A 27,560-nucleotide genomic window follows, 5' to 3' on the forward strand; every position below is an offset into this window, starting at 1 on the left:
GCTTTCTTAAGAGGATCTTAGAATTGAGAATATTCAAGATAATAATGTTACTTAACTGCTGCTGTGCTGCTGATAGGTTCTACATAAAAAGTATTAAGTCAGCCATCTCTCTACAAGAGTCGGGTATCTGAACCATGCAATTTCATGAATTAACCCTATCACTTGCCAATTCTGTTCTTTTTCTAACATCCTTGATCACAGCCTATGAATTTTTTATTGACTTGTCACATTAGTTAAGTTAATATTCTCCCATCAATGTAAAATGGTAAGCCCTACAAGATGACATTACCCTCAAGTACAGGCTATTAAATAAATTGGTTTTCTGTTGCATGAGAAGGGAGTCACATAACAACACTTTATCCTCTGATTGTGTGTTCATTGCAGCATCCACGTTAATATCTAGAAAGTCTGCTTTTCTTTTATCGCATTGTGTTCATAGATAGATTCCCTGTTTTCAAAAGCAATGGAATGTGAGGGAGGAGTTGCCAAGTGGGAAAGTAGTCTAGAAAGCTGGATAGTCTAAGAACCATTTTTTTTTTTAAGAAAAAGAGAGAAAGAATTTTAAAAATGGAAAATCAAGCATACAGCTTTAAACTATTTCAGCCACTTGTCCTTGAGACTACTCTGAGTACTCAGTATTCATTTGTTATAAAAAGCACACACTTTTCGAGAAAAACCCAGAAGCTCAAAACAACCTCTAACAATTTAGATTAAATCTGTTGTATAGACTTGTACATCATGCCAAAGGAGTGTGATGACTGTTGGAGGAGAGGAAATTGTCATGTCCAATACAGGTCACCAAGTGAGGGTCATTGGCTTCATGAAGAAAAGAATTCAAGAGCAAGCCAGAGTAAATTGAAAGCAAATTTATTTAGAGAGACAGATATTCCATAGGCAGAACGGGACCTCCTCAGAAAGTGAGAGGGGCCCCAGGGCATGGGATTGTTGGTTTTTATGGACTGAGTAATTGCATGCTGTAAGGATTCGGAAGAATATTCTAACTATTCCAGGGAAGGATGCAGATCCCCAGGAACTGGGCTACTTCCCACTTTTTGATCTTTTATGGTCCACCTCGGAATTCTCATGGTGCACAAGAGACTGGTTTTGAGTATTGTAATGAAGATACAATGAGCTAAAAGTCAGTGACCAGACTGTTCTCCGTTCCACCTTGCATTCAGCCAGTTCCATCCAGTTTTTATCACATCCTAAAGGCTGCACCCCTGCTTCATTAATCTCATTGTTGTGCCCCGCCTACTTACCTCCTGTCTCAACTGCAGTTCAGGTTTCTGCTCTGTCAGAATGTATAACATTCAGAAAAGCTTGTTAAGCTAATTGTGTAAAGCAAGGAGAAATATAGGTCAAATACAGGCTTTGTTCCACACGACAAATCAAAGTTGTATAACTAAGTCAACAGTAAAAGGCTTCCACTTAAGTCCACTGTTGGCCAAGCAAATCTTGTTTGCAGGTGCCATGTGGTATAAATAGAGAAGCAGGGAGTTTGTGTTCAGGTACAGGTGAGGTCTAGATCCTCTTGCTCACTAGATGATACCCTTGCCTGGGGTCCTTTATGTTCCCCATTTTCTGGTTGCTTTTCCCAAAACTTTTTAGTATTTGCCATGTTCCCTCCCGCCACAAGATTTTGCACACATTGATCCCTCTTCCAAGAATACTGTTCTCTCTCCTTTTGCCTGTTTAGATATCTTCATATGTAGTTGTGTATATGTAGGTAAGAATGTATGTGGGTTTGTGTATACACTTAAATTTCATATATGCACAGTAATAGGATGAGACACAGTCCTAACAGTATGTTTACAGTAGCATTCTATCATACCCATGTTTAATCAACAGAACTCTATGCCATTCACTCCCCCTCCAAAAAAAAAAAAAGAAATAAAAGAAAAAGAGAAAAGGAGAAAGAAAAAAGAGGAATTGCATCATTCACCCAGTACCCAGTATAGCATCTTTCTTTCTCTGCTTTTAAATATATCTAAGCTTCTACTGTGGAGAAGGCAATGGCACCCCACTCCAGTACTCTTGCCTGGAAAATCCCATGGACAGAGGAGCCTGGTAGGCTGCAGTCCATGGGGTCGCTAAGAGTCGGACACGACTGAGCGACTTCACTTTCACTTTTCACTTTCCTGCATTGGAGAGGGAAATGGAAACCCACTCCAGTGTTCTTGCCTGGAGAATCCCAGGGACGGGGGAGCCTGGTGAGCTGCTGTCTATGGGGTCGCACAGAGTCGGACAGGACTGAAGCGACTTATCAGCAGTAGCAGCAGCAAGCTTCTACTGACAAGAAAAAGGGGATAATAGCCCCAAGCACAGGAGAAATGAAAGAACATTATTGGCTGGTACCTAAGGATTTAAAGGGCCTGACAACTTAAGTATGCTTTTAAGAACGTTCAAAAATAATTTGGCTTGCTGTGATAAGTTAACTTTTGGACTTAGATATATTACATAATGGAGACTGACTATAGCTTGAAACTTTCAAACCTAAACATCTCATGAGTCCCCTGTATATTTGATAAACCTGATGTGGGGCAGATAGTTTAGAAATGAGGAATGTATAGAGCCAAGCTGTAGAGCTTTATACACGGTTTGTGGAATTGGATCTGTGATGGATTAGAATGTGTGTGGATAAAAGTCACTGGAAGCAATAAGAGGTTTAGCAGTGACAACCAATCTGCCATTCATTGAACTGACTGCCTTCAGTGTGATTTATCTCCCACGGGCCACAATCACAGTCGAGTGACAGCCACTCCTTGTGAGCCTGAGTCTTGATGTATTTCCCATCCCTCGATGGCAGGAAAGAGTATCTTTGAAAGAAATCCTTTCTGTGTAATAACACAATATGGTCACTTTGACTTGATTAATTTCATAGAATTATTTGGGTATGATGACTAAGGGTTTGAAAATACCAGTTATTTTATGATACGAAATTCTGTAAGAGGTTTTATGTGCATTTGAAATACAGAACCGAGGCAAAGCACTCATTCCAAACAGTACCAGTGGTAATACACTGTGTTTTTAAACATCTTCCACTTAGAGTGTCATATAAATGTTATACCTTGTCCAAATTCAAAATATTAACTGACTTGGAAAGATCATTAGGAGACTGTATTTAGCAATGAGCCCATAAAAGTTGGTGATTCCACCAGAAGAATTATTTTTATTCATCTTGAGCATAGTACAATAGCCCCTCACAATTCCTCCCACAAAACTATTTGGGGATGAAAAAATAAGAATTCTCCAATGCCTGTTGGAAAAAGGGAATTGCACACAATAGCTGAAGTTGAGCTTGTTTTACTAGCTCATCATTTGCCCACCCAGGCATATAGACTCAGTTCCTTATTAAGGTGTGATTAGTATCCCAGGAATGTGTTTATTATATACAGTGTTTATTAAGCTCCACCCCAGTAGAAACCCTGCAAGATTTAAATTTATAAGAAGATGAGCAGAAGTCAGACCAAGTAACTTATAACTTGAGCTAAAATCCATAAAAACAGCCAGAGTTAAAACAAAACCAACACTATGAGTGAAAAGATGTGCAAATACTTATCAGTCATATTTAACAGAAGAAAAAAAAAGGCTAACAAGTGTTAATTTCAGAAACAACAATAACCCTGTGTACGAGACAGCAAAAGAGACACTGAAGTATAGAACAGTCTTATGGACTCTGTTGCAGAGGGAGAGGGTGGGAAGATTTGGGAGAATGGCATTGAAACATGTATAATATCATGTATGAAACGAGTCGCCAGTCCAGGTTCGATGCACGATACTGGATGCTTGGGGCTGGTGCACTGGGACGACCCAGAGGGATGGTATGGGGAGGGAGGAGGGAGGAGGGTTCAGGATGGGGAACACATGTATACCTGTGGCGGATTCATTTTGATATTTGGCAAAACTAATACAATTTGTAAAGTTTAAAAATAAAATTAAAAAAAAACAAAAACAAAAAAATAAAATTAAAAAAAAACAATAGTAATTCAAGGCAAACCTTTAATGTAAAAAAGGAAATTTATTTTGTAAAAAGTTTGCTCTGCCATAAAGATAGTAATCATGAATCATAATAGTCTAATTAATATGCCATTAAAATGTATCAAGTCAGGAACAAAGAGAAAAGTGAGAAACAAAATTATCATGTAGTCTGAGAATTCCTCTTTTAATCATCAACAGATAGTTTGCCAAAAATTAGAAAAAAACTATTTCATAATGGAAGTAACATACATATAAAACATTGATCCTAAAATTAAAAAATATACCTTCTTTTTCATCCTTTTCACACCTTTGTGAATTTTAGAAAATAAAAATAACAAAACAATTATATAGAAAGGAGATAGATAGAGGAAGAAATGGAAGGATGGAGGAATGGCCAAGAGCAATGGTTGAGCTCTGAAAGATACTAATGAAGAATACAGCTGTTAAAACAGCTAAAATTAGAAATGAGAAAGAGAATGTGATAGGTAAGAAAGAATTAATAAACAGCATTCCATGTTCAAGTCATATGTATGAAAACTCAATTAAATATAAACTTTTGGGAAGAATATAAATGATCAATATTAATAAGAATTCCTTTGTAAATCCATAATCATAAAAAAAACTGTGTAACCCCCTGCCCCCACAAAAAAAGGATTCTAAAACTAGAGTTTTACTGGTAATTTTTTTTCAATTCTTTGGCAGTAGATAAATTGTTATATAAGCTATTTGAAAATATAAAAAGTTTTAAATCTTTCTAATTTATTTTGTTAGGCTAGTATATTCCTGAGGACAAAACCTGGCAAGATTACAAAAAATTAGTAAATTTGAATCAATTTCATGATTATAGTGTGAAAACCTAAATAAGATTTTAGCAAAAAAATTTGAAAAGTTTAGTTGCTCAGTCATGTCCGACTCTCTGCAACCCCATGGACTGTAGCCTACCAGGCTCCTCTGTCCATGGGATTTTCTAGGCAAGAGTACTGGAGTGGGTTGCCATTTCCTTCTCCAGAAGATCTTCCTGACCCAGGGATCGAACCTGGGTCTCCACTTTGTAGGCAGATGCTTTACCATCTGAGCTACCAGGGAAGTCCTAATAAAATCTGAAGTACTCAGTGATGGTTTCAGAAATGTGCATGCTTCATATCAATAAATATAATAAAATAGACCACTGTATCCTCAATGGACATTTATAAGACATTCAATAAAATTAATGACCAATATAGGAAGAAATAATTGCTTCTTCACACCTCAAAAATACCACTGATAGCTCAGTTGGTAAAGAATCCGCCTGCAATGCAGGAGACCCTAGTTCGATTCCTGGGTCAGGAACATCTGCTGGAGAAGGGATAGACTACCCACTCAAGTATTCTCAGGCTTCCCTTGTGGCTCAGCTGGTAAAGAATCTGCCCACAATGCGGGAAACCTGGGTTCGATCCCTGGGTTGGGAAGATCCCCCGGAGAAGGGAAAGGCTACCCACTCCAGTATTCTGGTCTAGAGAATTCCATGGACTGTATAGTCCATGAGGTTGTGAAGAGTTGGACGTGACTGAGCGACTTTCACATAGACCATTACCTTAAATCCCTTTGGAGGGTTTTGGGCCAATACAGTTGATATGAACAAGAATAAATGTCTAATTTGTGAAATAAGGAGACAGAATTATCATTATTGGAGAACAAAATGATACTGCTGCCGCTGCTGCTGCTAAGCCACTTCAGTCGTGTCCGACTTACTAGGGCTTCTCAAAACCGAATAGTATCAACTCTAAAAATTTTTAAAACTAACCAGAGTTCAGTCAACTACTGTGATACAAAATAAATTCACAAAAAGCAATAGACTTATTTATGTGTCAACAATAGCCAATGAAAAGTATACAAAAATGTCCCTCAAAAGATAGATTAAAATATATGTTAATAATTTGCACAAGTGCAGAAGGTCTAAATAAAGCCAGCTACAGTACTTTCTTAGGATGAATGGGTGGATGTAGAGAAACACAGGGAAAGAATAATAAAAACCATCAGTGCTCCTAGATGAAATATAAGAGCCATGTATCGTAAGGCTTTTCATTTTTCTTAGATTTTTCCATGGTTCCAAAATGACTATCAGTCAGATTCCACTTGGGACAATTCTGAGGTAAAGAAAAGAAAAGTTTAGAGTGTTCTGAAAGAAGAGTAATGACACTTTGTCAGCAATTCCCAGGTTGTTTTCTGGAGGATATGTGTTCCGGTATGAATTACTGGATAGGATTGGAATTATACATATAGTTACATCACTGAATCATCTGCACTCAAAATTCCAACTCTTGTAACCTGTTTCATTCTCCTGTGAACTGCTGTTTATCTTTCTTTGCCTCATCTATAAAACTTTTATCTACTCATCTATAAACCTAACATGATAATAGTAATTTATTCTAAAGTATGCATAAAACACTTGGACCAACTTGTGTTAGCTCTTGCTGCTGCTGTTGTTGTGGTTACTACAACTAGCACCACTGGTAGGACTGTTTCTAAAGAATTCTCTAGGAAAACTGCAACAATTTACAGCTTCCTTAGCAGAGCAGGAGGGTGTCTGTTTCCCCAGTCGTTTCCACACATCTTTTCCCTTGAGGTTTTTAAATAAAAAAATTCCCAAGCAGATGGTTGAGAAGTGTTATCTCTTTATGAACAGTTTCTCATTTCTCAGAATAAACAGTAAAATTGAGAATCTTTCCATTTTGCTTATTAGTAACTTGGATACTTAAGGAAGATTCAGAATTATAACAGACTCCTCCAAATCAAGAAAATTTGGGGCTTAATACTGACTTATGAAATGCATGAAACTTCTGCAGAAAACAAAAAAATTTTGCCTAATTTCTAGCTCAAGAAATTTACAAAAGCCCAGCTGCCTGAATTATTATACAGAAGAATATTCAAAAAATTATTTTAAATCTAGCAATAGAGAATGACTTCCCCAGATCGCAAAAGCAGAACACGTTGCTTCAAGACAACCATCAGCTAAATCAGACCTATTTTATTTCTGCTAGAAACAAAGTAATGATGTTGATATTTTCATATAATAGATTTTTAATCTCACGTATTTTTTGTGTCCTTTAGACAGTGTTCTCCTTAGGTCATAGCAGGAAATATTACACACAAATTCACAGTATGTACTGGCCATTTCCTGTTCCTCTTCCATACCTTGCAGATTTGTATCCTCCGTTCATTTCTTCCATTAGAAGTCAGGTCTTTTGTTTTACAGGTTTACAGTAGGTCTTTATATAGTCAGACTCTTAATTATATCTTATCTTAGTGTGATTCACTGGAAATGTCTTCTTTTAGTATGCCACTTTTGTGTTAAACTTGTCTATTATTATATCACTCAGAATAAAACTTTTCATTTTCATGTAGTCAAAAAAATCTGTGTTGTTCTTTTCCTAATAGTTCTCATAACTTTTCTTGGATTGAATGGAAAATTCAAACTGTAGCAATTTGAAAAGGAATATGAAGATTTTAAAACTAGTATTCATGGAGAGTAACATTAGAAAATTTGGAGAAGTTAGGCTAATGCTATGGGAGAGGAACTTTGGGAGATATGCAGATATTTACAGAATATTTCAGGGAGATTTTGCTGTTAATTTCATATTGTTCCCCACATAACTTCTATAAAATGTCACCACTCCAATTTTTAGGAATTGAATTTTTCTCAGGGGTGGGGGTATCTATTGTTTACTGTTGATCTTAGGACATACTGAGATTCCACCACGGGACCCGTCCTCCAGTTAGCCAGTTGAAAACCATAAGCTACCACCAAAGAGATACTAATGTGTATGTTTGTGTATCTATAAATATGTTTGTATATATCCCAGCACATGAAAATCTAAATGCAGCTATGTACAGATACTTTTAAAAAATCTCCAAAGGAAGTTCTGAGTCAGTAATAATTCATTCAGTATTGCTTATAATTCTTTCAGATCCACCATTGTAAATAACAGGTGTTTGCTTGTATCTATGATTTGCAAATTTAAAATATCTCATCTCTGGAGGTGGAGGAACAAACTAGCAGTTTGTAATTTTGGTTTTATTTTTGGGGTGAGCCAAAGGTTCATGAATACATTCTGAAAAATGTCAAAAATAGGCTTAAAACTAACAAATCCAATAAATGAACAAATCAGTCAAACCAAATGAGGAGGTAAATGGTATCTGCTAATCACAGCATTATCTTTTATTCCTGATGACTTATTATTTTAAAAGCTTTTTTAGGAAATAATTCTCATAATTCAACTATTTAAAGTGTACCATTAAACAGCTTTGGTATGTTCAAAGAGATCTACATCTATCATCATCATCAACTTTAGAGTGTCCTAAAAACCCTTGGCATCCTATAATCTTTACTATCTCCATGCTGCTGCTGCTGCTGCTAAGTCACTTCAGTCGTGTCCGACTGTGTGCAACCCCATAGACGGCAGCCCACCAGACTCCACTGTCCATGGGATTCTCCAGGCAAGAACACTGGAGTGGGTTGCCATTTCCTTCTCCAATGCATGAAAGTGAAAAGTGAAAGGGAAGTTGTTCAGTCGTGTCCGACTCTTCGTGACCCCATGGATTGCAGCCACCAGGCTCCTCCGTCCATGGGACTTGCCAGGCAAGAGTACTGGAGTGGGGTGCCATTGCCTTTTCCTTACTATCTCCATAGTTTTGCCTTTTTCCAGAATGTCCTGTAGTTGGAATCACGTGGTATATAGCCATTTTGGATTGACTTACTTCACTTAGTACTGTACATTTTTATTTCCTCCCTATCTTTTAGTGGCTTAAGAAGTGGTTTTCTTTTCTTTTTTTTTGTACTGGATATAATAGTGTACCACTCACCTCCTGAAGGCCTGCTTGGTCACTTCCAAGTTTTTGAAATTATGAATAAAGCTGTGTGCAGGTTTTGTATGGACATAAGTTTTCAATCTGGTTAAACATCAAAGAGTAAGATTTCTAGGTCCTTTTTGTTGTTGTTGTTGTTGTTCAGTCACTCCGTCGTGTCCAACTCTTTGCAACCCCACGGACTGCAGCAGGCCAGGCTTCACTGTCCTTCACTATCTCACGAAGCTTGCTCAAACTCATATCCATTGAGTCGATGATGCCACCCAACCATCTCCTCCTTTGTTGTCCCTTTCTCTTCTTGCCCTCAATATTTCCCAGCATAAGGGTCTTTTCCAAAGAGTTGGCTCTTTGCATCAAGTGGCCAAAGTATTGGAGCTTCAGCTTCAGCATCAGTCCTCCCAGTGAATATTTAGGGTTGATTTCCTTTAGGATTGACTGGTTGATCTCCAGGGGAGATCTCCAGGGAAATCTCAAGAGTCTTCCAGCACCACAATTCAAAAGCATCAATGCTTCAGCACTCAGCCTTCTTTATGGTCCAACTCTCACATCTATACATGACTACTGGGAAAACCATAGCTTTGACTAGACAGACCTTTATCAGCAAAGTAATGTCTCTGCTTTTGAATATGCTAAGTTGGTCATAACTTTCCTTCCAAGGAGTAAGCATCTTTTAATTTCATGGCTGCAGTCACCATTCACAGTGATTTTGGAGCCCAGGGATATAAATCTGTCACTGTTTCCACTTTTCCCCCATTTATTTCCCATGAAGTGCTGAGACCTGATGCCGTGATCTTGGTTTTTTAAATGTTGAGTTTTAAGCCAGCTTTTTCACTCTCCTCTTTCACTTTCATCAAGAGGTCTTTGGCTGATGAAAAATTCCTCTTTGATTTCTGTCATAAGCATGGTGTCATCTGCATATCTGAGGTTATTGATATTTCCTCCTGGCAATCTTGATTCCAGCTTGTGCTTCATCCAGCCTGGAATTTTGCCTGATGTACTCTTTATATAAGTTAAATAAGCAGGGTGATAATATACAGCCTGAGGTACTCCTTTCCCAATTTGAACCAGTCCATTGTTCCATGTCAAGTTCTAACTGTTGCTTCTTGACGTGCATACAGATTTCTTAGGAAGCAGGTATGGTGGTATGGTATTTCTATCTCTTGAAAAATTTCCCATAGTTTGTTGTGATCCACACAGTCCAGGGTTTTAGCATAGTCAATGAAGCAGATGTTTTTTCTGGAATTCTCTTGTTTTTCCTATGGTCCTACATAATGGCAAGAATATGTTTAGTTTCACTTTCCTCCTAGCAGTGAATTGTTATTTTGAAAAAAACTATGAGATCAATTAGGAATATTTTACTTATTTATTTTCTGATGTTCTTCTTTTCTTATTTAGGCCTGTGTTTCTGGCCTTTATCACTTTCGTACTCTCTGGAGAGAGACCTGTGGTTTGATTTCAGATATAAATCTGGGAAATTCTTCATCACCACTGCTTCACATGTTATTTCTGTTCCTTTTTTTCTTTCTTCTCCTTCTGTTACCACCATTATACAGTTCTTAAGTATTTTCTTCTTTATTTTCAGTTGTTTCATCTTTTAAGTTTTGGAACATTTGATTGTCACACACATACACACTTTATCCTCAAGCTTAGAGATTGTTTTCTCAACCATGTTTAGTCTACTAATGAGCCCATCAAAGTCATTACTTATCTCTTTACAGTATTTTTGATCACTGGCTTTCTTTTTTAAGAATTTTTAAGGAGATTTAAGAATTTTTCTTAATTAAAAATTAAATTAATTTATTTAAATTAATTAAATTAAATTTTCTTAATTAAAACTAAAATTAAATTTTTAATTTTAAATTTAAGAATTTTTTTAAGGAGACTTTCTTCTCTACAGATCCTTAAGAAAACAGGTGCCTTGTCTTATACTGCTTCCTATAGATGATAGGAACTTGCCCTTCAACTCACATATTTCTTTTTTAGTTTTTTGTGTGTTTTTTTTTTTTTTTTAGAATCTCCATTCCTCTGCTTACATTATCCATTTTTTGCATACTACCTATTTTTTTTCCATTAAATACCTTAGCATATTAATCATAGTTCTTTAAAATTTCTGGTCTGATAACTCATGCCATGTCTGATGCCTGTTCCGATGTGTATTCAACCTCTTAATACTGTTGTGGTTTGCATTTTAACATGCTGTGTAAGTTTTCTCTTGAAACCCATGAATGATGTACTGGCTAAAAGAAGTGCAGTGAATAGGGCTTTACAAATATAGTGGGAAAGTATGGGAGTGAGAGGGAGTATTCTCTAGTTATGTGTCTTGGTCCCATTGTTTTGGTGAACCTGTCCTCCTGAATTATCAACTTCACCAGTTCTTTGTCTCCTCCTCACCCATTTGGTGAGATAGGATGGCTGAGGGACTGGAGCTGTGTGTTTCTTTTCCCCCGTGTGGAAAGCTATATTTGGGTATTTTTCTTAGAAAGAGGTGGTGGTGCTGTGTTCCTGTCATGTGTGATGCTATGCGACCCCATGGACAAGATTTACTAGGCTATTACAAAACCCCAGCAGGTTAGGCTCTGGTAAAATAGTTTCTTCTGAAGGCAAAATTTGTTTTTTAAGAAGAATATAGTGCTGTGGCTTGTTGCAGAATGGTTCATTTTACCTCCCCCTCCCAGAAGTATGAGAAGATCTTCAATCATTTTTCACTATGATGATCCAGTTGAGTTCCTGGAGGTAAAACTCAGAAAAATGTGGGGAACCACCTATGTCCTGGGTTCCCAGGAGTGTTAGCTCTTAGACTTGTTCTGCTGACCCTCCAGAAATTCATCAATCACAGTTCAGATTTTTCTACTCCAGTACTGGCTTCCAGGGAAAATTCTGCTGTTGGATTTCTGCTCCGGAAAGTTGTGGTTCTCTGTATTTGCCTATTGTCTCTCCATTTTAGAGGTAGTGGTTTTATTCTTGACCTCACTTCTCTGTCAGATTTAACAGGAGTTGCTTAGCTTCTTACTTGTTGTCAGAACAGAGTGATGACTGCTAAACTGTTTATATGCCAGTTGAAAATCAGAAGTCAGGGTGATTGTCCTGTTTTTTAATTAGGTTATTTGACTTTTTATTATTGAGTTGTAATTGTCCATAGTGGCTTGATTTTTATGTCTCAATTTCAGAAAGAAAATTACTCTACTTTACAAGACATAATATTTAATTATACCATATAGTTGATCTGGACATGAAAAAGAAAGTGAAGAATAAATGGCTCATTTTGGGCAATTGAAAATTTTAGACACAAAACCCAGGAATTTCAGCCATTTTTTATTACAGTAAATACTCTAATTTTGAAAACCATTTATTAATACTGACTTGAAAATTTTAGATGATGCTTTTTACTAGAAAAATAGTCTAATGATAATATTTGACGTCCAACCTTCTGTCTTTGATAGCTTACAGTGAATGATGTTGGATTCATGATCTCCAAAGAAGAAGAAGATTTAGCTTTGGGATCACGCAAGAGCTTTTGTGTAGCAGAGTTTTATTAAAGTAAGAAAAGGGGCAGAGAAAGCTTCTGACATAGACATCAAAAGGGGGATGGAGAGTGCCCCCCTCGCTAGTGTTAGTAAGGGAGTTATATGCTTTTTAATTGGTTATTACAGTAGATCAAAAGAATGTCTCAAGGTTGTAAAGATCTTACTAGACCCACTCCCATAATATACATTTTAAGATAACAGGATTAGTCAGGTTTTCAAGAAGGAGAAACTGTCCTCAAGCAAGATATATTATATAATCCTTAGTACAAAGTTTAAACAGAGTTGTTTGTTGCGTAATCATCAGTTATGGAAAACATTTTATGTGACTAATTTATATAACATTTTAAAACATTTTATGTGACTAAGACTAAGGAATGTAGAGAAAAAAAAAAGACATTTGTCCTTTCCTCCTTCTTGAGACCTCCTTGGGGACCCTGGACTTCTTATCAACCTGCCTAGGAATTGACTCTCTCAGTCTCTCATCTTTTTTGTTATATTTTTAAATAAGACTTTGAGATTTTGGAGAAGGAAATGACAACCCACTCCAGTACTCTTGCCTGGAAAATCCTATGGATGGAGGAGCATGGCAGACTACAGTCCATGGGGTTGCAAAGAGCCAGACATGACTGAGCAACTTCACTTTCACTTTTCTTTCTTTCACTTTGAGATTTTAAAAATCTATATTTCTGGAGTATCAGGAAAACTGTTGGAATATTTTGGTCTGAAGTCGTAATAAAGCTAGCATGATCACTTTGTGAACAACTCTCCTAGGAGAGAGTATGATTTTATTCTCTCTGACTGTGGGTATCTTTTCTCTGGCTTATCACACAGGCTACTGACATGCAAGGACATCTAGCTCAGGGTTGTTGGAGTTTTTCACATCTATTTTGGTTTCTTGGCACAGTCAGCTTAAAACAACCCTGCAAGGATGAATTTTGAACAAAAACTATAAACTCACCATTCTCCCTCTCTCAGAACTGCTGATGGGAGGAAGCCGAGGAAAAGACAGAAAGTAAGAGGACCATTTTGTATAGTCTTTGTAGGTCACCTACCCTCAAAAGAGGCAGTATGGCAGCTACAGAATGGATCTGAAGGGACGTGGCTCATGGTGTTTTCCAAAAATGGCTACACAAGCACACTTTGCCCAACTTGCTCTTCTTTCACTATGACTTTGACACTGTTTCTCATCAAGTGGTGAAATGAATGCGTCTCTGCTTAAACCCAGGTAGACCTTTGTCACTGCCTTAACTGATAAAGAAAATATGATAAACTGATAAAGAAAACTTAACTGATAAAGAAAATATGATAAACTGATAAAGAAAAGTGAAGCTCTGTGATTGCTGAGGCTAGCTCATAAAAATGCATGCACTTCCACCTTGTTGTATTGGTACAGTTTTGCTTGGAATCCAGCCAGCATAATATGAGGAAGTACAAACAGGTAGACAGAGAGGTCTACCTTAAGAGCAGGGCTGTGCTTCCACTCACTAGCCAACACCACTCAACAGTCATGTAAGCTGGTACTGTCCCCATTCAAGCTGCCCCAGCTGATAAGGTTTACAACTGAGATGAGCTGATGATCTCTGCTCAGATTACACATTGTTGAGTGGTGTGAATGATCATCATTTTTTTAAGCCACTAAATTTTGGGAGTAATTTATTACACACCAAAATTAATTGGAACTAGGAAGTCAACGCAAGACATTTGGCACAAATTGCTTGCTCAAGTTTCCATGAAACAGTGGCTTTTTGTACCTTTGTATCAGTGGATTTCATTTTTTTATGTGCTACTTTATAATTCTACAAAGGACAGATCTACTCCCAGTATATTTTAAACCTCTTGTATCAGGGTAAAAACAACAAAAAGAAAAAAGACATTTGATCTGTGAGATGTGATTGCCACTCAAGATATGCTCTTAGATATTATGACTTGAAACACCTTCATTCTTTGTCAGAATTGTCACATCAGTTCAGAGTAATCTTAGGGTGATTCACATTGACTAACAGTTTCTGTAGAAACCTATCACTGTGTTGAATTATTTCAATGACTATTGTTTTTAAAATGACTACAGGTACGTCAGTGCAACTAATGTCAAGGAAATGAGCCTTGTGCTTGACCTATAGTTCCTGTTTCACAAATATTACTTTCTCACCCATCCTCCAGAATGAAAATATGTACCGGGATACTTTCCTCTGCTTATAAATCCAGCACTAAACAACCTAACTTGATGATTATTTTTTGCATTTATTGACTGTGGAGCTTTAAACCTAGGGAGAAGATGTTGGTGACTGTCTTGAGCCTTTTCGTTCCAGGAGGAGTGAAGATGAAGAATATAAAATCTCAGGAGTTTAACGAGTTTTGATACTAGCTGATCATTAGAATTAGCTAAAAGCTCTCCATTTCTTATCCATCCTAATTTAACTGTTCTGAGATGTAGCTTCATGAGTTCTGGTATGTTTATAAAGACTGTCCAGGTGAATTTATTGTACAGCCAGTGTTGAGAACTACTGGCTTAATGATCTGAGTAGCCAAGTGTTTTGCAAAGCAAAGATAAGGTACCATAGACAACAAAGCAGAGTAAGATCCATGCTGTTTTCAATTTTGTTTCAATCATTTAGGTTAAATCAATGAGAGTAATTCAGTATGATGTTAGGTTGGTCACAAATGATTTTCCAATTCTTGTTAATCTGCCTTTTTAATTAAAAGAGCAAAGGTCACATTCTCAGAGACTTTGAAAATGTACAGCTAGTGTCCATTTACATTATTGTGGACCATGTCTGTTTGCATTATTTTCTATTTCTACACTTTTCATTTTATCAGTTAACTATTATTTTGGTCAGCAGTGTTCCATGTTAGATAAAAGTACACATATTTCTGTGTTGACTTCTATATAATTTAAGTTTAAGAAAGTTAAATAGTTTAAGAAAAAATTAAGTAAATAATAGAGCATTTTGTCCTGAGATGTGGCTTACCAAAAATGCAGAGGTGTCCTTCTAATGGCTGAAGTTTAGGAAGCATTGAGGAAACAATCACTCTGGGAACAGACACTTGGGATCTTGAGATCACCAGCTTCCAGTAAGATACTCCATGAACACTACCCTGACCAGAAAAAAAAAAAAAATCCCCAGGTCGTTAATATGAGCTTGATGTTGAAATAGAAGCTGATACCTCAAAGGTAACTTGGATATTAGATACAATTAAATATATGTCTGAAGAGTCTTTGACCAAGCTTTTATCTTCTATATGTCACTCTCGCAATAGTTAGGATAAAAGAAGCTGATATCTAAATCCTGTAAAGGATCAGTTCAGTTCAGTTGCTCAGTCGTGTCCAACTCGTTGTTTCCCCATGGACTGCAGCATGCCAGGCCTCTCTGTCTATCACCAAACTTATACTCAAAAGCTTACTTTTGGGTTTACTCAAACTCATGTCCATTGAGTTGGTGATACCATCCAACCATCTCATCCTTTGTCATCCCTTTCTCCTCCTTCCTTCAATCTTTCCCAGCATCAGAGTCTTTTCAAATGAGTCAGTTCTTTGCATCAGGTGGCTGTGGCCAAAGTACTGGAATTTCAGCTTCAACATCAACCCTTCCAATGAATATTCAGGACTGATTTCCTTTAGGATGGACTGGTTGGATCTCTTTGCAGTACAAGGGACTCTCAAGAGTCTTCTCCAACACCACAGTTTGAAAGTATCAATTCTTTGGTGCTCAGCTTTCTTTGTAGTCCAGCTCTCATATCCATACATGACTACTGGAAAAACCATAATTTTGACTAGATAGACCCTTGTTGCCAAAGTAATGTCTCTACTTTTTAATATGCTGTCTGGGTTGGTCATAACTTTTCTTCCAAGGAGCAAGTGTCTTTTAATTTCATGGCTGCAGTCACCATCTGCAGTGATTTTCGAGCCCAGTCTGTCAATGTCTCCACTGTTTCCCCATTTATTTGCAAAGAAGTGATGGGACCAGATGCCATGATCTTAGTTTTCTGAATGTTGACTTTTAAGCCAAATTTTTCACTCTCCTCTTTCACTTTCATCAAGAGGCTCTTTAGTTCTTCTTCACTTTCTGCCATAGGGTGGTGTCATCTGCATGTCTGAAGTTATTGACAATCTTCATTCTAGCTTGTGCTTCATCCAGTCCAACATTTCTCATGATGTACTCTGCATTTAAGTTAAATAAGCAGGGTGACAATATACAGCCTTGACACACTCCTTTCAAATTTGGAACCAGTCTGTTTTCCCATGCCCAGTTCTAACTGTTGCTTCTTGACCTGCATCCAGGTTTCTCAGGAGGCAGATAAGATAGTCTGGTACTCCCATCACTTTTAAGAATTTTCCACAGTTTGTTGTGGTCCACACAGTCAAAGGCTTTGGCATAGTCATTAAAGCAGAAATAGATGTTTTTCTGGAACTCTATTGGTTTTTCAATGTCCCAACAGATGTTGGCAATTTGATTTCTGGTTCTTTTGCCTTTTCTAAATCCAGCTTGAACATCTGGGAGTTCACAGTTTACATACTGTTGAAGCCTGGCTTGGAGAATTTTGAGCATTACTTTGTTAGTGTGTGAGATGAGTGCAATTGTGCATAGTTTGATTATTCTTTGGCATTGCCTTTCTTTGGGTTTGGAATGAAAACTGATCTTTTCCAGGCCTGTGGCCACTGCTGAATTTTCCAAATTGGCTGGCATAGTGAGTGCAGCACTTTCACAGCATCATCTTTCAGAATTTGAACTAGCTCCACTGGAATTCCATCACCTCCACTAGCTTTGTTTGTAGTGATGCTTCCTAAGGCCCACTTGACTTCACATTCCAGGATGTCTAGCTCTAGGTCAGCGATCACACCATCGTGATTATCTGGGTCGTGAAGATCTTTTTGTACAGTTCTTCTGTGTATTCTTGCCATATCTTCTTAATATCTTCTGCTTCTGTTAGGTCCATACCATTTCTGTCCTTTATCGAGCCCATCTTTGCATGAAATGTTCCCTTGGTATCTCTAATTTTCTTGAAGAGATCTCTAGTCCTTCCCATTCTGTTGTTTTTCTCTATTTCTTTGCATTGATCACTGAGGAAGGCTTTCTTATCTCTTCTTGCTGTTCTTTGGAACTCTGCATTCAGATGCTTATATCTTTCCTTTTCTCCTTTGCTTTTTGCTTCTCTTCTTTTCACAGCTATTTGTAAGGCCTCCCCAGACAGCCATTTTGCTTTTTTGCATTTCTTTTCCACGGGGATGGTCTTGATCCCTATCTCCTGTACAATGTCACAAACCTTATTCCATAGTTCATCAGGCACTCTATCTATCAGATCTAGGCCCTTTAATCTATTTCTCACTTCCACTGTATAATCATAAGGGATTTGATTTAGGTCATACCTGAATGGTCTAGTGGTTTTCCCTACTTTCTTCAATTTAAGTCTGAATTTGGCAATAAGGAGTTCATGGTCTGAGCCACAGTCAGCTCCTGGTCTTGTTTTTGCTGACTGTATAGAGCTTCTCCAACTTTGGCTGCAAAGAATATAATCAGTCTGATTTCAGTGTTGACCATCTGGTGATGTCCATGTGTAAAGTCTTCTCTTGTGTTGTTTGAAGAGGGTGTTTGTTATTACCAGTGCATTTTCTTGGCAAAACTCTATTAGTCTTTGCCCTGCTTCATTCTGTATTCCAAGGCCAAATTTGCCTGTTACTCCAGGTGTTTCTTGACTTCCTACTTTTGCATTCCAGTCCCCTATAATGAAAAGGACATCTTTTTTGGGTGTTAGTTCTAAAAGGTCTTGTAGGTCTTCATAGAACCGTTCAACTTCAGCTTCCTCAGCTTTACTGGTTGGGGCATAGACTTGGATTACTGTGATATTGAATGGTTTGATAGCCATTATTTGAATCAATGATCATATTTAAAAAGATAGTGCTTTCTAGAAAGAGCTAAAATTCATATGACTTAGTTAAATGTCTCCCTCATCTTAAAACCCTGTTTAACCTGTAGGAACAGGGCTCTTCTATTACTGAAAAGCTTCGTTTTCAAGTAATACTGTTATCAGCAGCGTAGAAAAAGGACTTGCTTTCTGAAAGACTGAAATTATACTGCTGAAGTTTGAGGGAGATGTTTTAAGGGAAATAGGGATAGGGAAATGAAGATTTGCTTCTGTATTGTTCTAATTCTAGTCCATTGTTTTTGAGGTGAGGGGAAGGAAAATTTAGGAAAACTGTATAAAGAAAGACTAAAATACTAATTTAAGAGATAATAAAGTAGAAGCTATTTTTATTCAAAGAATTATTGTGCTTCTAAGAATTTATTCAAAGAGTATTAATGTTTGTAATGTTTATAAGTTGCTTTATGTGAATTATGTTTACACTCAAGGGATTACAAGCTTGTTTCTAAATATTTCTAAATGATAGATGTAATTTTCCTGATGACTATATTGAAAAATAATCTATCAAGTGCTATTATACCACAAACAGACTAATTCTACTTGGATTTTTTTTTACACTCTTCTATTATCTTTATTGTAATCAGTAATTAATTGCATGTATTTTAACCATTAACAGTGAAAACTAATGGGGACAAGATTGGTTTGGTCAAAGTGAAACTTTCTTTTGGAATTCCCTTGTCCTTTTTTATCTTTTTTTTTTAATGTCTGGGAATAGTCATTTTCATAAGAAAGTATCAAATGGTTTAATTAATAGTATTTTATTATTATTAAGCATTTTATTCTTGTGAAAGAAATTGAAGTTTAGAATTACAGCCATGTTTTTTTGACAATTTCAACTATGGTCCTATTTAGAGTGGTGCTTTTAGAGCCGTAGTTACACATTAGAATAACTACATCTTGAGAGCTATTATGTTCTCACCAAAAATACACAAGCTATAAATGTATAGCCTGATGAATTTTCATAAAATGAACCCATTCAAGTAAACAACAGTGAAACCCAGAAGCAATGGAAGCCCTATTCCAGAAGTCTAGTGATTGCTTCATTGCAGTGCTAAATAGCCCACCAAAGATAGTCACAATCCAGATTTATAATATGATAGGTCAGTATCATTTTACTCTTTTCTATCTGATTTATATCTTTTATTTATGTTGAGTCTTGGCTCTGCATGATCTGTGTAGTTATAGTTCATTGATTTTCATGGTCTATTAGTATTTCATTAAATGAATATTTCACTGCTTATTAAGCTGCTTTATTGTGATGGACATTAGATTGTTTTCATCCTTTAGCTATTATGGTTAGTACTACCACAGACGTTCTTATAAATGTCTTTGGGGAGCATATGTACACATATCTGTAAAGTATGTAATAGGGGTGGAATTGCCGGATTGTAGATTATGCTTATATCCTGCCTTAGTAGATATTTCTAAACAGAGTTCCAGGGTAATTGCACCAGTCTGCACTCCCATAAGTAATAATAAAAGTTCCAGTTGCTCCATATCCTCAGCGGGACTGGAAATTTCTTTCCTCTTTCATTCTGAGGTTGTGTATATATGGTATGTGCCATGTGATTTATTGAACCTTTATTAAGTAAACTTCCATAAATTTGTAAACATAAATTCTTTCATACACACACACATAAAACCCTGACTTAGGTTTCTATCCTAGGGAGCAGAGGTTATGTATAAGGCACTTCTCTAACCTCAAGTGAGTCATATATGGCAAGCATTTAATGAAATTTTGTTAAGATCAATCTTGACTCTTTATATTGCTTCATTAAAAGACAACAGATAGGGTGAGAGAGAAAAAGTGCTAGAAGAGGAATAACATAAATTTTGTCTACTGAGAAAGACAAAAATTAAGGACAGGATCCTTCTTTGTTTTTGCTGCATTTTGTTTTTCATTAATGTATTCATCCACTCAATTTCATGTTGGTTCTGAAAGAAAAACTCAATTGTTCCTTGTGTGCATGTTCATTGTTTCTGTTTTCACTCTCAGTGTAAAAAATAATTAAAAGTTATATTTCTCTTGATCGTGAGTGAGCCTAGCTATATTTCTTCAGGAAGATGGTTTGGGTATTACATAAACTAGCTAAGTTATGTCTCTCTTCACCCATCAATACCGAAATGAACAGAAATGACAAACCCAACATCAGTCTTTTTTTTTTTTTTTAACTTCTTCAAGAAACAAAACCAGCTTATATGCCTAGAAACTGTATTCATGAATCTATGGACATAAAGAAAATCCTGCTTTCAGCCCCTTTTTACCCAACTGCTTTCAAAATAAGCAAATAAACACAGGAAATAATAACAGCTTACCCTAATGCCTTAATGGAATTTAATCGTTAAAAAGTTCTTACTTCACTGAAAATAAGAGATTTCTATAGAAATGATAATCAACCTCCTGTGAGGATATGGAGCTCATAAAACCTGAGAGTTTCTAAAGGTCAACAAGCATTGAAGGTTTTGTCCTAGGGATAAATTTCTAAATAACCCTGAGGAGAAAGAGAGAGAGGGAGAGAAAGGAAAGAGTTTAACTTGATCAAAGTAAAATGTGCAAACTTAACAGTTTCTGGATTATTATTTAATTACAGCCATCAATCACCTCACATCTGTCTATTCCCAGTACTCAAGAAAATCATGCTGAAGCCACTGTCCAAACCATCAGAGAATGTATAGACCATTAAGAGTCCTGAGGATTTGAAGCAATATTTAAGAAATCAACCTAGAGAAGATCTCGGGAAATTACCTAAAAACAAGATAGTGGAATCCATCTTTCAACAAATACTAGGAAAACCCAAAAGTAAAACTATCCTTTTAATGTATAATACAAACCACTCATTGCTTCCTTGTCTGTACAGTTTAGAGATTTTCCCAGTAAGTGATCCTTTTCAAAAGGCTTTGCTTTCCAAATCATTTTATTTCAATCCATACTTTTACTAATGCGTGAAACTGGCCTGCAGTTAGTCATTTTATGAACATGATTTTACATTCTTTTAAAATGAAGACTATTTGAAGTTGAGCTTTTAGAAATACATTTGCTTCATTAATTGGCACTGGGAAACGCCAGCCAGTGTCTTTATGGGCAGCTATTATTTTTTGGTTTAAAATGTTTAATTTCTTCTTACTGAGAGGTTCATACTGACTGTCCCTAAATTCTGTAGCAAAGGAATTAAACAGCATTAGGCTTTTTAAGCTTCAAAGAGCTCAGAAAAGTGTCTCAACCGTGGTAATCCCCTTGTCGTGCTGCATTTATCTCTCACCAGATACCTAAATGCTTCCCTCTTCTTCTCAGGCAGATAATTGCAGAGAGGCTGGAACAAGAGAAAAGAGTTGAGCTGGTGCTGAGCAGTGGATATAAAAAGAAGTGTCACCCTAGTGGAAGTAAATAGACTCTGAGACTGTAATCTCTGCCCTTATTTATCTGTGAAACCATAAACGCTCAGGGGAAAGCTTGTCATTTATTTAGCTACAGAAACCTATGTCTGCAGTCATGTGTGGTTTTTAACTTGTTTTTATTTCCATACTTTCCATTGGAGCAATTTTCTGTTTTGTAACCAGCTAGGTCTTCTTTCTAAATATGGGTTTTGTCCCAATGGTGTTGCATATGGCCTTTAAGATTCTCTGTGTTTTCTGAATAATAATATGTTCATTACCTGTGTTTTCCAACAGAGTTCATCAGGTGATTTAATGATCAGAAACATTCAACTGAAGCACAGTGGAAAATATGTTTGTATGGTGCAGACGGGGGTGGACAGCGTTTCATCTGCTGCTGACCTCATAGTAAGAGGTAAGCGTTAATGGCTCAGTGTTTTGTTTTGTTTTGTTTTTAAACATGTTAACTGAGCCTTCCTTGCTGAAGAAAAAACCATGATGAGATAGCAATGCTATGCTAAGTCACTTCAGTCGTGTCCAACTCTATGCAACCCTATGGACAGCAGCCCACAAGGCTCCTCTGTCCACAGGATTCTCTAAGCAAGAATACTGGAGTAGGTTGCCATTTCCTTCTCCAGAGATAGCAGTATGAGCATGCAAGTTATAATATTGATTTGATACCCACCCCACCCAAATAGACCAGAAGTTGTACCAATGAGGACAGATGCTAATTCAAAGAAATAAAAATCTCAATTCTGTCATTCCAATAGCTCTCACAGTAATAAGCATTCCACAGCTGCTGCCAAGCTGATGTGTTTTTGAATATGTCATTAATTCAGTGATAGTGTTTAATGTGAAAATGTGAAAGATAATAGTGATAGAGTGTGCGTGTGTGTGTGTGTGTGTGTACTTCCAAAAAACCAGGATCATCCAGAATGCCTGAGAAAATTTGCCAATCTGAACTACTGTCCAAAGTACTGACTTTCTACTGGGCTGAAAAATGACCCAGAGTGCGTTGTAGAATAAAACAACTCTAGATAACAAACTGGAAACTACAGAGATGTCCCAAGAGGTTAAAAAAAAAAAAAAAAAGGCTTCACACAAAAGTGAAGGTTATTGAATTTGGAAAGAGACAGGAATCCTGCCAAACAGAGGACTCAAAAAGCAGATGTACATTTGCAGTCATGGAGTGTTACGCCTTTGGAATTCATGGCTCAAAATCCAGATTAAATATCTAACAACAGGAATGCAAAAGAAAATGGCTGTTTTATAGCCAGGGAAATTTCCTTTTTCCATAAGTGCTTTTGAAATTGGGATCCATTGGAGTGTCATGAGGTGTCACGTGTCATGAGGCAGGTTCTTCACTTTGGTTTATGGAATTGCTAACTAGAGTCAGACGTGACTGAGTGACTGAACTGAACTGAACTGTTCTTTGCATTTTTGCTTTCCATAGGTTCACCTGGGCCACCAGAGAGCGTGAAGGTAGATGAAATTACAGACACAACTGCCCAGCTCTCTTGGAAAGAAGGTACAGACAACCACAGCCCAGTTATAGCCTATTCTGTCCAGGCGAGGACGCCCTTCTCCGTGGGTTGGCAAACGGCCACAACAGGTAAAGGGGGTGAGGCAGATGCCACTGGTACAAATGAATGGATTTCAGATCAACCCTAAGATGCGCAAACGTTCACCTCTCTGAAATATTCCTTTGTAGTGCCTGAGGTCATTGATGGGAAAACACACACAGCTACGGTAGTCGAGTTAAATCCATGGGTGGAGTACGAATTTCGGGTTGTAGCCAGTAACAAAATCGGAGGTGGAGAACCCAGTTTACCCTCAGAAAAAGTAAGAACTGAAGAGGCAGGTTAGTGTTTTGTTTTCTGAGTCTTGGCTTCATAGGTCTTCCTCGGGGTGTGTTTCCACTTCTCTTGCCCTTGATCCCCAGGCCAGCAGGGGTTCAGCCTCAATAATGCCTCGTTGCAATTATCTGACCTATCTCACGGCAGACTGGCCATATGGCGTTTGTCAAAAGACACACGTGTAAGTGAATCTGATGTAGTGTGACATTTGCAAGAGTTCAGTCCAGTGCCAGCCTTCATTAGTGCATGTAGAGTGACTATGTTTTTGTCACTTAAGGTTATAATTACTATCTGACATCGTCACCTTGTTAACAGGGGAAGTGCTGTTTTCATTTATAACAAGCATTGACAAATTGGTAGGATAATGACTTTTGGGAGATCAGCTGCTAGGAAATCTCATTCTGCCCTCCAAGCTCAGTGAATGAGCTTAAGTGATTGATGAATAGGTATATTTTGGCTCCTTGAGTATTAAATTAAGGGAGAATTATTTTTAAAATTTTCATGAAGGGTAACTATTAATATTAACCATAAGACCCCTTTGTAATGCTAAAAACAGCCTAACATTGAAACCGCAGAACAGAAAGTGTGTATGGTATCACGTTATTGAGGCATCAGACAGGATTTAAGACTTTCCTTTTCAGAATCTGTAGTGTTAAGACTAAAATTATGTTTGAAATACAGCCGATGTATCACTTTGGAACAAAGCCAAGATAGAAGTCATGGAATGTATTTCAGTAATTTTAATGATGCTTTTTCACTTAGGACAATGCATAGAATGTTCGTGCCAGGGATTATGAGAAATTGGGGAGCACATCCATCTTGAGACTCAGTTCACTTATTCACAGAAATATGTTTAGAAAGTATCTGCTGTGTGCTGAGCACTTTCTAGGTACAGTGGGTACAGCTGTGAACACAACAAGGACCTACCTTTAGGTATCTTATGCTCTAGGTGTGTCGTGAGATTTATAAAACAAATTTCTGTTAGTGAGAAATCTAATGCCTGTGTGAGATTCATAAAAGAGCAGGATTTGAAGATTTCAGTGTGAGTCATTTTTATATAAAACCAGTGTTGTGGGAACTCTACTTAGAGTAGTCACAAGTTAAATGTTCATGCTTACATGGATAGGCCTAGAGATTATCACACCAAGTAAAATTAAATCATATGATATTACTTATATGTGGACTCTAAAAACATGGTACAAATGAACTGATTTATAAAACAGAAATAGATTCACAGACGTAGAAAAGAAATGTTCCCAAAGGGAGAATGAAAGGGGCAGGATACATTAGAAATTTGGGATTAACAGATACACTACTATATATAAAATAGATAAGCAACCAGGACCTACTCTATAGCACAGGGAACTGTATTCAATATCTTGCAATAACTGTAAGGGAAAAGAATCTGAAAAATATATATATGTGTGTGTTCATATGTATGTATATATGTCTATAACTGAATCACTTTGCTGTACACCTAAAACATTGTTAATCAACTATATTTCAATTTTAAAAAAAGTAACTTTGACACTTGGGGAAAAAAATTTCCATGCTGGATTGATTTATCATAATCCCTCGTGAAATGCTTTTTCTCATTTTATTAACCTTCATACTGAGTAATTTTTTCTTACTGTTTGAAATATTTGAATCTTTAATAATTTTATGCAAATGTAAATCATGTGACTATCTCCTCAAAAGATAAATATATTTAGATATACACACATGTATATTGCATGTATATATGCACACGCACACATGCACACACACACATGTAATATGCCAATCGTAGAATTATTCAGATATTAAAAGTAAACAATGTTGAGTCTTCCTTCAGATAAATATTACCAAATGTGAATAGGGTTTCATTTCTTCTCTCTAACCTGTGTAGTACCAGAAGTGCCTCCTTCAGAAGTCAGTGGAGGAGGTGGGAGCCGGTCTGAACTGGTGATCACCTGGGATGTAAGTGTCTGGGCCGCGTCTGCCCCCTTAGGGTGATGGTCTTCCCATAGCCATGGCTTCCTGGGTGATGCTGATGGTGCTGATGGTGGTAGAACTATTAATACTGGCTCATATTTTTTAATGTTCACTTTGTGTTATTCTCTGTTCCTAGCATTTTGCTTTTTTTTTTTTCACTTTATCCTCACAACATTTTTTAGGTTAAAAACACTAAGGCATAGAGATATGAAATACTTTGCCCAAGGTCATCTGGCTGGGGATGAGTCAAGTCTTGACTGTTGGCTCTGGAGCTGTTCCCCCACTGAGGATGCACACGCCACGGCTCCAGGCAGTGCTGCCTTCTGGCCATTCTCTCAGCCCTTGCTTTATGTCATAATTGGGAAAAATGTTAACTAACAAAGCAGAAGGCGCTAAAGTTATCTTTATTTTTTGAAGATGTTGATGGAGAAATAAGAAGTCAAGAGATCATGGAGTATCAGTAGAAATTTTTGACATGATGCAAATACAGCTTTGAGTTTAAAACCTTGTTTTTACTTCCTTTTTTAAAGTTTTACTCTTGCAGTGAATTATCATGTCAATATATAATTTTTTCTGTAAGATCAACATTAGGGAGGAGATGATTTTTATTTAATTTAGAGATACAGTATTTCAACTGAAAGTATATCTTTATTACTCAGAACTCAAATTGGGGCTACAGGATGCTCAAAAATCTAAATTATTTTGGAAAATTGTAGTTAGTTATCTAGATGGCTATGAAAGAGTGGCGTGTGTCTGTTTTAAAGCAGCTCACTCTCTCCTTGTCCCTTTTCTCCTTTCCTAATCCAGCCACTTCATACAATGAAGATTATTATTTGATGACTTTTAGTTTTAGAAAAGACTCCGCATTATAGCTGAAATTATTTTTGCCTTGCCCTCATGTGAAAGTGTGATTTAATATGTCTTCCCTTTATAGCCAGTCCCTGAAGAACTACAGAATGGTGAAGGTTTTGGGTATGTTGTTGCTTTCCGCCCTCTTGGAGTAACCAACTGGATCCAGACAGTGGTCACGTCTCCTGATACCCCAAGATACGTCTTTAGGAATGAAAGCATCCTGCCATTTTCACTGTATGAAGTTAAAGTGGGTGTTTATAATAACAAAGGTGAAGGGCCGTTTAGCCCAGTGACAACGGTTTTCTCTGCAGAAGAAGGTATGGAAAGGCTATTAATGATTTGTCAACTTCACAGTGGTGTGAAGTGGGCCACATATTCAGTGGAAATTTTACTTTGGTTCAGTCTTTTCCTGGGCTGGTCATGTGGAGTCAAATAATGTATCAGGGTGTTGGGCAGCAGTAGACACATCTCCTAGTTTTGGCTACTTTCAGTACAGTAGCCAATAAATTACATGAGATGTTCAACACTTTATTGTAAAATAGGCCTTGTATTAAATGATTTTGCCCAACTGGAGGCTAATGTAAGTGTCCAGGGCCTGTTTAAGATAGACTAAGCTAAGCTAGAGCTTCCCTGGTAGCTCAGCTGGTAAAGAATCCGCCTGCCTGCAATGCAGAAGACCGTGGTTTGATTCTTGGGTTGGGAAGATCCCCTGGAGAAGGGTCAGGCTACCCACTCCAATATTCTTGGGCTTCATTGGTGGTTCAGACAGTAAAGAATGTGCCTGCAATGTGGGAGACCTGGGTTGGGAAGATCCCCTGGAGGAGGGCATAGTAGCCTAGTCTAGTATTCTAGACTGGAGAATCCCCATGGCCAGAGGAGCCTGGGCAGGCTACAATCCATGGGGTCGCAAAGGGTAGGACATGACTAAGCAACTAAGCACATAGCACAGGCTAAGCTATGCTCTTCATATATTGGGTGTATTAAATGCATTTTCAACTTATATTTTTGACTGACAATGTGTTTGTTGATATATAAGTGAAGTCACTCAGTCATGTCTGACTCTTTGTGACCCCATGGACTGTAGCCTACCAGGGTCCTCCATCCATGGAATTTTCCAGGCAAGAGTACTGGAGTGGGTTGCCATTTCCTTCTCCAGGGGATCTTTCTGACCCAGGGATCGAACACAGGTCTCCCACATTGCAGGCAGATGCTTTACCATCTGAGCCACCAGGGAAGCCTC

At 37.3% G+C, this 27,560-nt stretch overlaps 1 protein-coding gene across 5 annotated transcripts in view; it reads left to right on the plus strand.

The window, feature by feature from the left end:
• CNTN3 (contactin 3) overlaps positions 1 to 27,560 on the plus strand; it is a 395,604-nt gene that overhangs the window by 325,219 nt on the left and 42,825 nt on the right. For 4 of the 5 annotated variants that reach the window (XM_086366707.1, XM_086366705.1, XM_086366706.1 and 1 more), the window contains 5 exons: positions 21,936 to 22,053; positions 23,092 to 23,250; positions 23,350 to 23,499; positions 25,383 to 25,453; positions 26,403 to 26,637. In XM_086366707.1, the coding sequence (XP_086222833.1) occupies positions 21,936 to 22,053; positions 23,092 to 23,250; positions 23,350 to 23,499; positions 25,383 to 25,453; positions 26,403 to 26,637 (733 nt within the window). The remainder of the gene's footprint in view (positions 1 to 21,935; positions 22,054 to 23,091; positions 23,251 to 23,349; positions 23,500 to 25,382; positions 25,454 to 26,402; positions 26,638 to 27,560) is intronic. The other variant, XM_086366708.1, reaches the window with a different exon arrangement.

The sequence above is a fragment of the Bos grunniens genome, chromosome 22 (genome assembly GCF_055505025.1).
Source record: "Bos grunniens cultivar Pamir isolate PY7600 chromosome 22, Bosgru_T2T1.0, whole genome shotgun sequence".
NCBI lineage: Eukaryota > Metazoa > Chordata > Mammalia > Artiodactyla > Bovidae > Bos > Bos grunniens.